Source organism: Aulonocara sp. 'chitande type north' Nkhata Bay, linkage group LG9, assembly GCF_057382095.1.
Source record: "Aulonocara sp. 'chitande type north' Nkhata Bay isolate Kocher_YH1m ecotype deep benthic linkage group LG9, A_spYH_male_GT1.1, whole genome shotgun sequence".
Taxonomy (NCBI): domain Eukaryota; kingdom Metazoa; phylum Chordata; class Actinopteri; order Cichliformes; family Cichlidae; genus Aulonocara; species Aulonocara sp. 'chitande type north' Nkhata Bay.
The window spans coordinates 30,376,539-30,394,311 of NC_141352.1; the positions used below are offsets into that span (position 1 = coordinate 30,376,539).

At 42.2% G+C, this 17,773-nt stretch overlaps 2 protein-coding genes across 2 annotated transcripts in view; one reads left to right on the plus strand and one right to left on the minus strand.

Moving 5' to 3' along the window:
* Positions 1-12,965, minus strand: part of LOC147322396 (uncharacterized) — a 52,717-nt gene extending 39,752 nt beyond the window's left edge. The window contains exons 1-2 of the mRNA XM_086306919.1: positions 12,777-12,965; positions 5,244-5,348 (exon numbers count right to left, since the gene is read on the minus strand). Coding sequence (XP_086163045.1) covers positions 5,244-5,261 — 18 coding nt within the window. The 5' untranslated portion in view covers positions 5,262-5,348; positions 12,777-12,965. The remainder of the gene's footprint in view (positions 1-5,243; positions 5,349-12,776) is intronic.
* On the plus strand, positions 10,311-12,091 carry LOC147322397 (zinc finger BED domain-containing protein 4-like). The gene is made up of 2 exons (XM_086305046.1): positions 10,311-10,475; positions 11,104-12,091. The coding sequence occupies exons 1-2, from the start codon at positions 10,311-10,313 to the stop codon at positions 11,722-11,724; spliced, it is 786 nt and encodes a 261-aa protein (XP_086161172.1). The 3' UTR covers positions 11,725-12,091.
* Positions 12,966-17,773: the final 4,808 nt, after the last annotated feature.

Genomic DNA, 17,773 nt, shown 5'->3' on the forward strand with positions numbered 1-17,773 from the left:
GAAGATGAAACGAGGCTGGGTCTTCCAACATGACAATGATCCAAAACACACCACCCGGGCAACAAAGGAGTGGCTCCGTAAGAAGCATTTGAAAGTCCTGGAGTGGCCTAGCCAGTCTCCAGACCTCAACCCCATAGAAAATCTGTGGCGGGAGTTGAAAGTCCGTGTTGCTCGGCGACAGCCCCAAAACATCACTGCTCTCGAGAAGATCTGCATGGAGGAATGGGCCAAAATACCAGCTACTGTGTGTGCAAACCTGGTAAAGACCTATAGTAAACGTTTGACCTCTGTTATTGCCAACAAAGGTTATGTTACAAAGTATTGAGTTGTATTTTTGTTATTGACCAAATACTTATTTTCCACCCTCATTTACGAATAAATTCTTTACAAATCCTACCATGTGAATTAAAAACATATCATGATATGAAAAAATCTTATATCGCCCAGCTCTAGCTTTAACAAGAAGAAAAGTCAGTCATTCACCATCTTTCTCTTCTTCTTGTGCACTAAAACCACCAAAGTCCTCTTCTCCAGTGTCGGAAACGAACAGGTTCATGATGGCTTCGTCATCACCTCTCCGCTTCTCTCATTCGTTGTCACTTTCAAAACCAAACAAATCCTCGTTGTCAGTGTCGAACACCCTCTGAAGGGCCGTGGCGGTGTCCTCCTCTCCATCATGCAGCAGTCCAGCCCTTCGAAATCCGTTGGTGATCATGGATGTTTTCACACTTTTCCACGCTGTCAGAATCCACTGGTGGAGTTGGGCATAACTTGCTTTTCGCAAGTTTATCGCCGCTCATCATCCACGCCTCCCGCTGAAGGCGTAGCGCTACTTTGAAGTTTGTTTTTCGCGCTACTTCTTACGGCACTACGTTGCCTGGCGGATGGACATGTGACCAATATACCACTCTTGAACCCCGATCCTTCCGCCAGGCAACGTAGTGCCGTAGAACAGCAGAAGAAACAAAACAAATCATCTTACGATATCACAAAAATCATGGACAATCCTTAGAAAAGCCGCACCTGACTAAAAGCCGCAGGGTTCAAAGCTTGTGCAAAAAGTAGCGGCTAGTAGCCCGACAATTACAGTAAATAGATTCAACATCTTTCTTCAACAGAATTGCAGACTGCACAGATGGTACTTTCCCAAAGGAAAAAGGACTATAGCTTACCAGGGTGTAAATTAGACTTAATAGTTAACATATACAGTAATGGATTTCTATACATTTAATCAGATGAACACTTTGGTTGTAAGATTCAGATAATTATTTATTAAAAGTTAGTCCTTTAAATGAAATAACAAAGAAAAGTATTTTTTGTGCCTCCCTTTACTTGTTAATGCCATACCTGCCCCCTGGCAAAGCTTTGCTAGAGCTGCCCCTGCACAGTTACCAGCTGTCAGCTACTTAGAAAACATGAGAGAAGAAGAGGCAGCTGCAGCTTAAGGACACAGACTAACTCCAGAGTCTTTTTCCCCCCATTCTTGCTGAAGTACGGGACAAATCGCTTCCTTTTCGCCTCAGTATGGAAGAGATTAAGATTAAAAATGCTGCGGTTTGGAAGCATGTAGTGAGGCTCCAAATGCTCCACCAGTTCGCCGACAGGTCTTGCAGACAACAGCCGCTCTATCGAGTGACACATACTTCTCTGATAAGCAAAGCTGGGTTACGCCAAGTAGCGCGTTTTGTGAGGCGAGGATCGGTCCGTTTTTAATTAGTATAGTATGAACATCTAATCTGGACGCCTTATTCTGGACTAACTGAAGTCTGTTAAGATCTGTCTTATTAGCTGCTGACCAAATGATTGACCAATAGTCCAGATGAGACATTACTAGTGCATTAATGACATCTTTCATAATTTTTTATTTTTTTTTGTGTCCCGTTTGGATCTTTAGCCATCAGAATTGTTGTCTTAAGGCCAAGAAAGATGCCAAGCGGATTTATTTTACCAAGTGGATCATCATGGCCTTGCCATATTGGTCCATTTGATTGACCTTTATTATAATTATACATTTATTTTATTTTCAGTTGGCCAGCTCTGTTCTAGGATGCCCTCTGGACCCAGTGGAGGTGGTGAGTGACAGGAGAACGGCGGCTAAGCTTTCATCCCTGATGGACAACATCTCCCACCCCATGCAGCAGACTGTGACAGCACTGAGCAGCTCCTTCAGTGGGAGACTGCGGCACCCACGGTATGGGACGGAGAGATTTCGCAGGTCTTTCCTCCCCACTGCTGTCAGACTCCATAATAAAGACTTTAACTGATCAAGCACACACATCCATACATGTGCAATAATACTAAGTGCAATAATCCTTTCTGTCATCGTTGTATTTTTACTCAGTTGTATATAGTATTTGTATTTGTATTCTATTTTTATCTTATTGTATATTTATTTTATTTTATTCTACTGTATATAGTATTTTATTTTATTCTATTCTGTACAGTTGTGTACTGTATTTATTCTTATTGTATTCTAATTTTTGCCTCATAACTTTTGCACTGTCCACTTCCTGCTGTGACAAAACAAATTTCCCACGTGTGGGACTAATAAAGGTTATCTTATCTTATCTTATCTTATCTTACAAATGGGACAGACATGACTGGGGGGATAGGACAGGGAGAAAGAAAACCAAACGGGAGAAGAGACGGTGAGAAGGGGGGGAAGAAAGAAAAAAAAAAACAAACAAAAAAAACAAAACACCTGGGTCACCTGTATGGAGAAAAAAAACAGAAGAGAAAGCAAACAACAAAGAGCAACATAATAAATTTTAAAAAAAGCACCATCACAATAAACTAGCTAGCAGTAGATATCAATAGTTACTAAATAATAAACGATATTGTGCAACACGCAAGATAGACAGCGCACAGTGTGCTTTGAGGCAGCAGCCAAGAAAGCTGTAGTCCGCGTCTGTGAATACCCATGTGTACACCTGTGTACACCTGTGTGGATCAGCATGCTCGCATTCCAAAGGTTTCTCCATGTAACGATCTGCTAGGGAGTGTGGGGAGCCACAGCCCTGTCCTCTATGGTATCAAGCAGGTATGGAGGAGATCAAAACTCCAGACATCCAGAGGCCCCCAGAACACAAGAGACCAAGGAAGACCAACAGAGGGGCAGCCGCGCCACTGTCCCAGTAAGAGCTGAGGAGAGTCCCAGATGAGGGCTCACTCAGCAGCCGCAGAGCAGAAGCCAGGGGGAGTTGCAGTGACGTGCCTGTGAGCTCTGCCGGCAGCCAGCTGTGCCTGAGTGACCGAGCCCCAGAGAGGCCGGGGGCACCCCACCTCCGAAGTGGCCCGAGCGAGCCCCAGGCTCCAGGCCCCGATAAGCGGCCGCCAAGGAGTGAGCCGGTGTGTACCCGGACGCCCACCCCCAGACACAAAGAACCACCAACGCACCGACACCTGAGGGAGTCCGCCACTGGCAGGGGAAGTGGTGGTGGGTGGAGATAGGCCTCCAAACCTTGGAGGGCCTGAGATGTCCCCAGAGAGGTGGCGTCTGATACCCAACCTGGCATATAGACACAGACATACAGGCACACACAGATACAAACATCCATTCCCACCCTCATGCTCTCATATGCACTTACTCCACACTCAACCGACGGGGAGACAGACATAAAGAGACGCTGTATACACGATCACACTCCCCAAGCGTACTCTACGAACCGGGTCTAGGTACCCTTGCCCCTGGAGGGGGGAACTGCACCCAGACCCAGGTGGTGTTACCCTTTTCCCTGCGGTGGGGAGAGGCAGACCGCCCCGACTCCGCAGCAGCAGGGAGGCCCCACACTCCAGACCGCAGTCGGACGGCCAACTCCTCCTAGCCCCCCCGCTCCAGCAGGCCGCAGAGAATGGGGGTGAGAGAAGACTCCAAACCTCCCTCCACCTGCTCATTGTAGTGTTGATGCATGTGTGTTCTAAGGTGCAACTCCAGATGAGACATTACTAGTGCATTAATGACATCTTTCATAATTGAAGAAGTGATACAGAAAGAGCATTTCATAGCCATAGCTATGCCTTGTCCTATTTTCTTAAAAACAATCGATGTGCTGAGACCATGAAAGGTGGTGATTTATGGTAATGCCGAGTAGTTTAATCTGGGTGACGTGTTCTAACACTGGCTATGGACAGACTTAGTTGTGGGCTGCTGACTAATCTGCTTCTAATTAACATAGATTTGGATTTAGATACATTTAAAATCATGTTGTTTTTACTTATCCAGTCAAACACATTCAGCAAATTTTGTTGTGACACGCTGATCAGTTCAGAGTTGTCACTGGCTGAATAAAACATGGTGGAATCATTGGCATACCCAAGATTAAGCCAAGACATATTGCAGATCGTTTGTGATAACTGAATAGAGAAGTGAGGCAACCTTTCATCAAGCACAGAGCAGCTGATGAAAATCAATAACATTTTAGTTTATCAATCAAAAGATCTAAATTTATCCAAGAATACCACTTTCCTATCATCTAGATGTTTATACCATATATTATTGGTCATATGAATTAGAGCTGAGCTGGTAAAATGACCAGCTTGGCTCTGTTAAAGTGAATTGTTAAATGTTGTCATTTTTATGCTACCATCTCTACATTGTTTTAACTCTGTGGTGAAAGGAATTTATTTGTCCCCCTCCCCAGCTTCTCGAGGTCCGGGGGGGGGGGGGGCTAATGACATTTGAAGTGCCTTTCTGAGATACCGACGAGGCCTCACTTGCAAGTAAATCGATCGCTGTTGCCTTGTTTTTCCTTTCACGGGAATAAGTCCTGGAGACAGCGGGGTCTAAGTTTAGACCCAACAGGTTCAGTGAAGAAAAATGTCTGATTGTAACCTGAGGATTTTTTTACATTAAGAAAAAGGCACCAAACATCAAACCAATTTAATCCTAAACAGTAACACATGAACGTAGAGCAGGGCGATATGACCAAAAATATTAACAGTGTAAATGCAAATTCCTCGGAGCAAATGTCGGCCAATTTCCACTGGAAATGCCTTTTGGTTAAACTGTCAGCAAGGAATTTGCATTTGCACTGTTAAATTTTTATATAACTTCAATACACAGAAAAAAAAAAACAGCTGTTTGTTTAAGTGAAAATACATTGATGGGATTTTTAATAAAGTTGTGGAGTTGTAAAGTATTTTGTCTAGTGTCAATTATAGCGTCAGTTATATCATTATCGCAAATTTTCGAATGTATATCGTGATAAATATTTTTGGTCATATCGCCCTGCTCTGTCTGTCACCTTCTGTGTTGAGCTCATTGTTTCCTCTGTAGTGGCTGAGCTGAGTCCAAGTAGCTGAAAATGTTCCTCTGCTCTCCGTCAGACTCTTCTCCTCCTGCTGATCACCTGGGACACAAAACAGATCTTTGTTAGGCTCCACACTGCACTGAAGAGTCAAAGTGTCTCATATGTTCATCTGACAAGTAAAAGAACACATTTTTGCTTCCCGAGGTGGGCAACTTATTGGAAACAAACACAAAAGGTTTGAGCACTGATACAAAATTTAGCAGTATAGCAGGAGAGACTGAGGCCTGTTATTAGACTCAAATGCCCAGTGGGCCGACACACCAATATACACATACACACGTGTTATATGGGAACACCCTCAAATCACGTGATGCCCAGAATTGTACAATACTGATGCTTGAGAGCGCGCGTGTGATCATAGCTGGACTGGCCATCGGTTATACCGGGAATTTGCCCGGTGGGCTGCTGGCGATTTTTTGTTTTTATGGGCCGATCGATTTTTTTTTTTTTGGAAGGGTATAAATAATGAAAGGTGTTGGATTGGCCAATTGGTCATGATCGACTCTGGGCTGGACCAATTACAGCCGAGGAGGTCGGATGCACCCTCCCCCTTGTTTAGCAATCTTATAGATGAACTAAAGAAATGGAGAACAAAAAAAGGAAAGGAGGTGCAGAAAAAATTAGGGCCAAAAAGAAACAAGGCCTTCAGGCAGACGCTGCCAAATGTGTAAAAATAACTGAAATGTTTGGCGGTAGCTATGGCATAGCTTTCACAGATTTAGCAACATCAGCAAGTGGTGGAGGCCAGCAGGTGGATAAGGGCAGTGTTGGGAAGGTTACTTTTAAAATGTATTCCATTACAGAATACATGCCCCAAAATGTATTCTGTAACGTATTCCGTTACGTTACTCAATGACAGTAACGTATTCTGAATACTTTGGATTACTTAATATATTATCATGCTTTTTACAACAACGTGAATGTACTATTGCTGTGTGATTTATTACTGAAGGTCCGCGACTCCGAACTGTAGTAAAGGGACCTCTGACTAATACGGCGGGGTCCCTGTCGGCTCGTAGCCGAAAAATAGCTTTACTTTGTTGTGTGGCTCAACTTTTCTTGCGAGAGACAGAGAGAGGCGTTGAAAGGCTGCTCCAACAGAACTTATTGTTTTCGGAGGAAAACACGAACACGGTGTACAGTTGAGTCTTAATAGCTTACTTACAACTGGGCTCGTCAGGCACTCTTCTTGGCTGAAGTGGTTATTATTATATTTACATGCTTCCAGCTCCCGTTTTTCCTCGACGACAACTCCTACCTTTCCACTCCCCCTTTTCTCCCTCCTCGAGCTCACAGACCCATAACGTGTATGGCAGTCCATTCTCCCTGCAACACGGACTACACTGCCCATGATGCTACATTCTTTAGAGCTATGCTTGTAGCATTCTGCCTGTTAGCTTAGCACAACAACAACGAAAAGGCGCTCTCTCACCCAGGAAACACACAGTCGCAGAAAGAGAGAGAGAGAGAGTTGCCCTGTAACCATGGCAACCGTAACCCTGCCCCCTGGAACAACAGAACGTAGCTGTCAAACAAAACCCAAACAGTCCTGACCCGCGTGTAACGCTAAGTTATTTAAGGACTAGTTTATGTCAATGGATGAATTTACTGACTGACGCGCAGAAGAAATAGTTCTTTATGGAGCCCAGATGGTGTGAATGATGAGACCAAAAACTGCAATGTCTTGTACCAAAAATATATTGAATAAATAGGGGAAAGGGGAAATGGAACAAAATAATTAACACAACACACAACGTAAATGTCCACAATTAAATAATAAATCAGTGCTGTGATTTTTCTGTGCAAGAGTCCTTTTGCTAAGAGTCCTTTTTTTGGTCCTTTTCTTTTTAAAGTTCACTTTTAAGGTATTCCTCCTTAGGGTCCAGCTTCATACAAGGGGGAAATATGTCCGTAATCCAAAGACGGCTAAGTGGGGGAAAAGAAAGAATGGTCCTACCGGCTCGCCACTTCAATATGAAGAAGATCAATTCAAAGAGGGAAAAAAAACCTGACCTGTAGGTCAGAAAAATGTCCATTAGCACATCAAGTTCGATTCAGTTTACCGGTAAACAAGTATATTCTTCTGCATGTCTAGGTAACAATGCAAACCATAAATCATCATCAATCCATGTACAACAGTTAAATCATTAATCATCTTAGCTACGTAGCTTAATCTATACAGTCCAGTAGCGTTCGCTACAAACAATACAAAAACAACAATAAAGGAAAACAACTGTCTAACAGACAGCATAGCCGAATTCAAGGCAACACATAACAATAATCATTCAATCGCACTTTGTTTCAAAGTAAGCCCATAAAAATGCTTAAGTAAAGAAAGTGTTCAAAAACAGCGGTTTTTGAACCGGAGTTCTGCTTGCGGTGGGAGCGCTGCCGCACAAAGTCATTTTTTAATCACGAAAACGATCGGCTGGTTACTGACAACCAAAGGTTGAAAGATATTAAGGACACTTACCGCTGAGTTTAAAGTTTAAAGATGAATTGAGGGGAGAAAACGCTTTGTTTTCCAACACCGTTCTAAATGCCATAAGCTCACAGCCACAGCAGGAGTCGAACCCGGAAGTATCCCTCCACAGCCGGTTTTCAGAGTTGCCGCGACGTGGGAGGAGCCAATCAGAAGAGGGACCTCAAATCAGCTGACGTGGGTCATGTGACAGGGAGTAGTTGATATGGGTTACACGCGACAAAATGAAACCGGAAAGTACCGCAGTGTAATCCATTTATTTCAACAAAGTAACTGTATTCTGAATACCACCTTTTTAAACGGTAACTGTAACGGAATACAGTTACTCATATTTTGTATTTTAAATACGTAACGGCGGTACATGTATTCCGTTACTCCCCAACACCGGATAAGGGAAAGGGGAGGCAAGAGGAGGAGAGACCCGAGGCGGCCGCCGGTCATAGTGGCAGAGGAACTGAACTTCAGGTAAGAAGTTATGACCTGCTGTCTATCTGTGTCAGATATAAACCAAGTTTAGTTGTAGTTTGTTTTCGTTGTGCTGACTTTTTACAGTTGCTTAGAATAACTGGTACTGCGTACTAGCTAGCATGACGGAGTTTATATACTGCTGGGCGGGTGCTATGAAGTTACTGATAGTAAATTTTATTTTATGCTTAAGGTTAGTTTCTCAAACTCCTCAAAATCTTAACAAATTGTGCCAATCCTTACATGTTGCACCAGGCTGATTTATCATCGAAAGTGGAGAAGTCTGTGACAGAGGAGACAGAAGAGCAGCAGAGAGAGATGGAGATGGAGAGAAGATTTTATGTCATCCATGAGGGATGCATTTGACATGTTTCACATATTATAGCTCAACAAGTTACTTATAGCAATTCAAATACGAGCAATCAGTTTTTGGCACAACACCGGCTATTGCAGTTAATAATACAACAGCGTCTTGCCATTTTTGTGTTTCTTTTTATCACTGTGTAACTGAGTTCAATTGAAAGCCTGCATGCGCTAGTACCTCTTGCCACAAGTTCCCAGAATCCTTTGCGGTTTTACCCCTGAATGACGTCACATTTTTGGTGGGCCGGTCTCTAGTCAAAATGCCCGGGTCGATTTTTTGTCCCAGTCCAGCCCTGTGTGTGATGCAAGTATGTGTAGTGTTGAGCGCGTGATCAGTGGTGAGAAAAACAACTCACGGAGCTTGACCTTTCTATACTTGTGGCTAGTGATGTGACGTTCTGTATCGAGGCTTTGAAGCGTGTGTCGAGTAATGGAGGGGGCGTTTCCGCGAAGCGTGCATCGAGGCTTGCTTCGTTTATGGGAGGAGCTAAAAATGATGACGTCCGAAGCCTCGCTGCCCGGCTGTACCACGTGACTGGTTCATGAAGTGGTTCGAACTTTGCCGCGAGATATGACAGCGATATAAACCCCTCAGACTTCATTCAAAAATGTGGGTGTTTGATGGAGAGTTGCGGTTAGTGAGAGTTTGGAGACAGTTTGGAGGTTTAGGAGAGTGAGGAGAGAAAGTCAGGAGAGAATGGAGCCAGCTAAGAAGAGGAGGATGTCCTCCCCTGTGTGGGAACATTTTGAGCTTATATCTCCCAACAAGGTATGTAAATTTCTACAGAAGATGTATTTTCATAATACTGATGGTGCAATACAATTTATGTTAAGCAGCTTTACTTTTGTACAAGGTGAAGTGTTTGCTATGTGCCAGGGAGCTGGGATATAACAACAACACCTCATCCATGCTTAGGCACTACAGAGCTTTGCATGAGAATAAGGGGGACACCGATTGTGGAGCAAGACCAGGTGAGCCATCAAATGCAATGATAATATAGCATGCAGTAATGTTACTAAATGATATAACAATATCATACAATGCAATAAGTGACGTGTGTGATATTTATATTTGTGCTTTGTTTTTATTGTCTTTCCTCAGCAGAACAATCTCAAATAGATGAAGACCTGGTCAGCATGGTGATTGAGGACTCCCAGCCATTTAGCATTGTGGAGGACAAAGGATTCAAAAGATTTGTTAAGTCATTAAATCCTAGCTATGTTCTCCCCACTAAAAAGGTCATAAAAGCAGTGAAGATTTCGTTTCTACAGAGTTAAATGTGAACAGGCGGGACTGAGGCTCAAAGCCTCAGTGTGTAGCTACACTACACACTGCTTCACAGCCACGTCGTACTTTAGAACAAAATGTTTTTACTTTCCTTTAGGCCCTGAAAGTCATGGTGGAGGCCAGGTACCAGGACATGAAGGAGAAAGCTAAGGCCAGCGTTGAGAAGGCAGCAGCTGTGAGTCTGACATCAGATATGTGGACCTCCATCAACACAGAGGCCTATCTTGCAGTCACCTGCCATTTTGCTGATGAGTCCAGCACATTAAACACCGTTGTTTTAGGAGTGTAATATTTTCCTAATGCACACACTGCAGAAAACATTGCACAGGTGAAAGGCTCACTCATGGCAGAATGGGCAATTACTGACAAAGTCACATGCCTAGTAACAGATGGGGCTGCCAATATGGGGGCTTGTGCAAGGGAGCTAAGACTTAAACATGCCATATGCATAGCTCACACCCTGAACTTAGTGGTGAAGAAGGCCCTTGACCAGACCCCTGAGCTCTCTGACATCCAAGCCAAGTCCAGGAAGATCATGGGATATTTCAGGAGCAGTACCTCTGCAAAGGTATGTTCTTAAGTGGCTTAATTACAGTTTCTTTAATGCTACTTATGTGTATTGTCGAGAAAAACATCTTATTTTAAATCTCACTGTGATATCATTTACATGCACTGTCATTATTTCATCATTACTTCATTAGTTTGTATCACTTTATCATTAAATATTATAATGTATCATTTGAATTAACATTTAAATAGATCAGTTAGAAACCACCAGAATAGCTGGACCTCCAGAAGGCTCAGCTGCAGCAGTTCACATAAGGACATTTGAACTCTTTTTAGCCTGATCCCACAATTACACAAAATACACACACTGTATACACAATTGGTTAGGTTCCCAGGAAGCATGAGTGGAAACATCTGGGTTCAATTCTGGGAAGTGGGGTGTTTTGAACATAGAAGGAGATATGGGAATTCTTCTGACGTCATAATGACTATAAAGCTTTCTGCAACGAGCAGGGAAGTCGAAGTCCGGCTCTTCCCACACTGTACTACTGTGTGCTTTAATAAAATAATTTATTGACCCACTATGGACTTTTCAGTCGTATGTCTCTTCCTCAAAATTCGAACCACGACAGTATAGTTCTGCTCCCTTGACAATCTAATGTATGCTTTTTTAAATTGTATTTTGTAAGGAGAGGCTTTCAGTTGTGCAGGAACAACTAAGGCAGCCTCAACACAAACTACTACAGGAGGTGGAAACCCGCTGGAACAGCACTTACAATATGCTGCAAAGACTTTTCGAGCAAAGGGAGCCAGTGGGTGCTGCTTTGGCAAGTCTCACAACAGACATCCCACCTATGTCATCTGAGGAATTTGGTATAATTTCAGAGTGTCTGGTTGTCCTAGCACCATTTAACGATGCAACCACTGAGCTCTCTCAGGAAAAAAGGGTGTCTGGGTCAAAGGTCATACCTTTGCTCACTACGCTGGATCATTGCCTCAATGAACAAATGGAAAAACCACCATCCATTGGATCTTCCCTGGCTCAGAAGCTTAGGATGCTATTGAGAGAGAAGCTAGATAAAATACAGACCATGAGCATTATGTTCCTTGCGACACTGCTGGACCCAAGGTTCAGAAAACTCGGGTTTCTCAGCCCTGCAAGAGCTAGCGAAGCAGAAAAAAGACTGAAAGCAGAATGTGCTTCTGTAATGAGGGCCTCCACCACCTCTTCCTCCACACCACCACCACAGCCATCAACGTCACAATCTGTTGAGGCTGTTTCCCACGGTACCATTGTTATTGCATTTTAGTTGCATTTATATAAACTGAATGTTGGGTTTTCCACTGTATCTATTATTGTATGATCTACTGTACAATATAATGCGCCTTGAGGCGACTGTTGTTGTTATTTGGCACTATAGACATAACATTGAATTGAAAATTGAATTGGTAGTATCTCATAAGACTCTCCTTCTTGTTTAGGTAACAACCTGCGGCGTCGCCTGGATGAGAGTGTCAGGCAGACACAGACACAAAATGTGACAGCAGACGCAAATATTGAGGTCCAACGGTACATGATGGAGCCAAATATTGGAAGGCTGGAGGACCCCCTTAAATACTAGGAGAGACAGAAATATGTCTACCCTCACTTATATAAGTTAGCACTGACATACCTGTGTACCCCTGCCTCATCTGTGCCCTGTGAGCGAGTGTTTTCAAAGGCAGGGGAAATATTGTCCAAAGAAAGAAATCGCCTACGACCTGCCACAGTGGAGAAACTGTTGTTTTTAAATAAAAACCAATGATGTGTCCCCTAAACACTAATCACTGTCCTTGCCTCAATGTTACAAAAGCACAACCACTGTCCACACCTCACCTCACAGCATATGATCATTTCCATTTTAGGCATTTCCAAATAATCATTTTCCATACTGCCAGCATAAATATACACAGTATACTGCCATCACTACAATATAGATGTTTTACACACTCCTTTTGTTGTTGACATTTACAGGCTGTGTGCAAAATGCCACACTCTTCAAATTCATGCCAACTAATATTTTTACATCCAGTAGGTGTCCTGCTAGAGCAAATGAAGCTTCAAGAAACTTCGCGTTGGGGTGAACCAATTGGATGAAAAGCTTCAGTGCTTCATGAGGCTTCATCTGCCCATCACTACTTGTGGCTCACTTACATTTCTAAACTATTCGTTTGCACAGTTACACACACACAGATGCTGTTTCCTGTTTTGCTACACTCTGGAGAGCCCCGCCTTTAACGGTCTCCTCTCACAGAGAGCAACAGAAAACTTCGAAAAACTCGAGATTGACTGATCTCAGTTCAAAGTTACCTTGACACTTACCTTTAGATGTGAGAGATAGTGATGGTCCGCTTGAAGCTGACGCTCCGGTGCGTGTGTCAGAAAACTCAACACGCTGCGTCAGAAGCACCGTGTCGAGGCTTGATTCGTTTGGCCAGAGTCACGTGATTAGTGACGTCTGAAGCTTCATTTAGAACGTACCTTTTTTTTTTTTTTAAGTTTGACGAGCATCTTGACTTTTGGTCTTTGGATCAAGGGCGTCGATTTGGCATGGACGGAAGGGACGCGTCCCCACCAATATTCAAACCCGATAGTAAGAAAAAACACGATCTGTCAGCTTCTCATTCAGCGAGTGGTGCAGAAAGAGTTAAATTAGTTCTAAATAAATAAATAATTCTCTACTGGAGTCCTACGTCATGTGACAAATATGGCCAATGTGATTGGCTGTGTCTTTCAGGGAGCTGCGTTTAGTTTCAGCAGCTGCAAACCTGCGCTGCGAGGAGGATGGCAGCAAAGAGGAAGAACCTGGATATAAGAAATTATTGCAGGGTAAATGTCATTTAGAGATTTGTAAACATATTCTAATAATATCTTTAACAGGAGCGACTGATTTTAAAAATATGATTCTTTATGTCTGTGTAATATTTCATTAATCTCTGTTACTCTGTTATTTCTCTCCAGACTCAACCTTGTTTTCCCTATAACACACAGTTATACATCACATATTATAAATCTGACTTTGATAAATATTTAGATCATGTGAAAACACAGAGCAGCTCTCTATGAACAGTGTGAAGCAGGGGTGTCAAACTCATTTTCCATCAGTGTAAAGAAGTTACATATTTAACTGTTTTTCTACATAATGAAGAAAAAGCTGCTGTCAGCATGACTCTGAACCAAAGTGGGGAAAAATGTGCAAGATTACAGAAAAAGTTTTTGTAGCTTATTGCACAAACTGAAAACAGAAACTTTTCTGACATGAATTAGTTTGAATGGGTATAAGGACGGTTTTTATCTGTTGGAAATGCTTGGCAGTCACCAAGAACACTACTGGTACCACACTGCACCATGACCGACTGAAGTGCTGTGCTCATAAGAAACCAACATTTCTCCAGTGGAGAACATCAGAATATTTCAGCTCCACATTTCAGTGCATCAAATGAAAACTCTAATGTGTCATTTGCAAGTTCTCAAAGCCTCGGCATTATGGGAAATGATAAGAGCATTTAAATGATGACATGTAAAGAAAAACTATACAGCCTGAGTTGAGACAGCAGTTCTGGGTTTACAGTGAACTCTATCAGCTGGTTGTAGAACAAGTACTGCTGCCTGATGTTTGCCACCTAGTTTTCTAAGAAAGCGTGCTTACATGTAGCTGTCATTACGCAAGTGTGCAGGAATGTTTCTGCCTCCGTGCCCACGCACTCTGAACTGAGAGGTTTCACCAATAAGCACCATGAACTGTTCTCTGCTTATTTCACCTCCACTGGTCATTGAATACCTTCCATTGTTCATCCTGTAATAAGAAATACAATCACACAGGCCAGAATCAGACCTCTGTGTCCTATGAAAATGCAGACATGGCATCTGCTACTCTTTCACTCTTTTCACTAAGAGTAAATGTTTTAGCTGCTTATGTGTTGGCAACGTGTCAGGTTAGATTTTCTTTCCTGATTAGGATGTCACCAGAAACTCAGGAATTTGCATCAGTAGAACTAAACAGTTGGCACACTTCTTACATGAGCATAAACGTGTCATGTTTGCTATTGCAAACATTTAGCCTATGAAAAAAAAAATAACAATAACACATCTGTCTCAAACAAAAGGGTACGGTGTATTTCAGGTTAACATATGAAGGATAATACTTTGGATGTTTTTAATTAAATGAGGCTTACTATGAATTCTTTGAATAGATGTGGATGTCAGCCTGTTAGCTACTAAACTGCAGTAGTTCCTCCCTCAACTACATTTTGGAGTAATTCTGTGTTTGTGTGTGTTACTGTGTTCGTCTTTTAGAGAACAAATGTGCAGATGTTGCTTCCTGCAGGAACTGCAGAAACCATCTTCAGCTACTAAACATGGACTGAAAAAAATTGTTCTTAATATATTTTAGTCAAGTTGTTTATTTAGTTAAGTTTCTTATGCATTATATACACACATACACACAAAACATTCATTTTCGAGATGGCAGCATTTGAAAAGACACAAAGAAACCTACGAGTTACTAGTTGCTGCTCCTGGGGTCCGTTCTTCGTACCTCGCTTATTACATCCAAGATCAAATCATCGCACCAACTCTGAGCTCGCTATTCCGGTTCTCCGAACACACCTGTTGTTGACGATTAGTACAGCTGGATGAAGTAATGTGAGATCACTGGGTGGCTTAACAGGGGCTACGCATCGATAGTAGAAACATTGATCGGCAACCCTTTGATTGGTCGTCGAAAATGTCGAAGGAGCGCGCTCAGTATTTTTCGGCAGCAGAGCAAGAACTCTTGATTGAGGGATTTCAGGAGTTTCACAGTTTAATTAAAACGATGCTAAGTAAATAATACCCTCACGGGAAAATCGATATCTCTCTATGAGCACACTGTCGCGCTGAGCTAAAGGATCCTGTCTATCCCGTAATATACGCTGAATTCTGAAAACTCTCCTTATCAATCTTGCACCTTCCGCAATGGGTGGCTCGCGTATACGGACAGGACATGGCTGCGACAGACTTCCCAAATCCACCTTCGCTTTTATAGCCGTGGTCTCTCATCTTGATTACACGAAGTAATTTGCAATTACTACTCTGAAATATGAATTACATCTGTAATAATCACATACATGTAATAGAATGTTAATAGTACATTTCCCTTTTTTAGGAAGTGACCTGTATGTATCTGTGTGAAATCAATAAATGGATCAAGTGCTGCATTATCTTTAGTTACATTGATAATATTTATTTATGGTGAAACAGTGGTGGAATATCGCTGTTGCTTTCGTATAAATGAAGCGGACATACCTGAGTGGCCGCGATCTAATCCTGTTTACATAAAGTAAACCTGCTCCCGAGCAGGTTTACGCTTACGGCTCTGTTGCTATGACAGCAAGTCCCGGATGAGCTTCGGGGAACCGAACGATCCAAGATCACGCGAAATCGTCAACAATCAAATCCAGCTAACTTACTTAGTGAGGTACGAAGAACGGACCCCTGGGTCTGTGTCCCTGTGTTTTGTGTTGTTGGGTTAATTCTGTTCTTCAAATTCTGGTTTTCTGTTATATTTATTGTTCCTGGTTTCTGTTCTCTTCCTCACCTCATGTTACCATTTCTCAGTGTTGAGACTGCGTCTCTGTGTCTGTCTTGTATTTCCTGTTTTACTTTGACAGTCTGTGTCTTGTGTCATGTCTTCAGCTCTGCTCCCCGCCTCGTCACATCTATTTAATTAAAGCTGTGTTCCCACCTGTTCTCCATCCTCTCGTTGTCCTCTTTGTGTATATTTGCTGTGCGTTTCCTTCTGCTCCACGTCGGATCGTCTGTTTGTCATCCCGGTGTTTCACTCTGCATTTCCTCCTTAGTGTTTGTCTTGTGCTCCTCCTTCCCGATTGTCAGGTTTTTGCTATGTTCTCCGTGTTTCACTTGATCCTTTGTTTAGCTGTTTGCAGTTTAGGTTTTCCTTCAGTTCCCTGTTTGCTTCTTACTGTGTAGCGTTGTGTCCAGCCAATAATAAAGGCTCACTTTCTTTGTTTTTGTTAAATTCACCTCTCCACAGATTCTGCCTCACTGACTGTCACTATTTCTGTATCTCTCCCATTCAAAAACACTCCATACACAGTTTATTTTATGTAATATTCAATATTAACCTATAAATTTAGTCTTTTCAAGGAAGCATTTTTTTTCTTTTTATGGCATTCAAGCCTTTTTCTGTGTGGATTTTCTACTGCTAAGCAGAACACACAAACTTTAAGACCTGGACATATTTGAAACCTGTTGTTTCTTCATTATCAGCTATTTGAGTTTGCACCGCTGCAGTAAACCTCAACAAACAGACGACCCCCTATGAGCAAACACTTTGTGAAGGTGGTAAGAAAAAGCAGAGAGAAGAGTCTGTTTCCCAAATCCAAACTGGAAGCTGGTTCAACAGGAGAGAGGCCTGATATCTGACGGCTCTGCTCTCATTCTAGTTTTCAAAACTAATAACCAAAAGTACGACTGCAGTCTGAGAGCGACGTGCTCTGTTGCAATCATACGGTACTACAGTATAAGGTCTTTAAGAAATGATGGGGCCTGATTATTCAGGACTTTATATTCAATTCTAGATTTAACATGGAGCCAGTGAAGAGAAGCTAACAAGGTAGAAAGATGATTTGTCTGCTGTCAGGACTCTAACTCCAGCATTTTGGATTAACTGGAAGCTTTTTAGAACATGGTTATATTAAGTACGTTATGTTGTGTTTTGTCAACATAGTGAAAAACACTAATAAAAACAAACAGCTGCTTATGTTGATTATGAGTTTAACCCTTTAACACCTAGCATAGAACCTGTGTAGTGCCATTTTTGGGAGCATTTCAAGTTGATATACATCAATATAACCATTATAGCCCAAATTTTAATAATATGTATGCATTAAGTGCATAGTAATTACAAAAAATTAATTAAAAAAATTTAATTAAAAATTAATTACAGTTTTCAAAAATATCCACGCTGGATGGAGTTTTTAAAAACGCTGTTTACGTGTGGATGAAAGGTGCAAACGCATAGAAAAATCTGCGTTTTCAAAAATACTCGGGTATGTGTGGACGTAGCCTTAATGAGTGGAAAAAAAGTTGGCGTTCATCCTCCAGCTTCACTGTGCTAATGTTATGCTAACATGGCTGTGTCGCTAGCAATCACGTAGCACAGCATTATATTCCAGGTATTCCAACTTCAGTAACCCTACAAACGCCACTGCTGTGTAGTTTTCTGTCTTCATTTATGTTGGAAGTGGTAGCAGAGCTGTATGTTTTAATTAGTTTCAAACATCTCTCAGTCAGAACATGGAATGTCATGTTTAGGT

Excerpts from the sequence above, each read along its gene's own strand:
- LOC147322397 (XM_086305046.1), top strand. The coding sequence starts at position 10,311 with ATGGGGGCTTGTGCAAGGGAGCTAAGACTTAAACATGCCATATGCATA. Across the intron at positions 10,476-11,103 it reads GGAGCAGTACCTCTGCAAAG|GAGAGGCTTTCAGTTGTGCA; the intron begins GTATGTTCTTAA and ends GTATTTTGTAAG.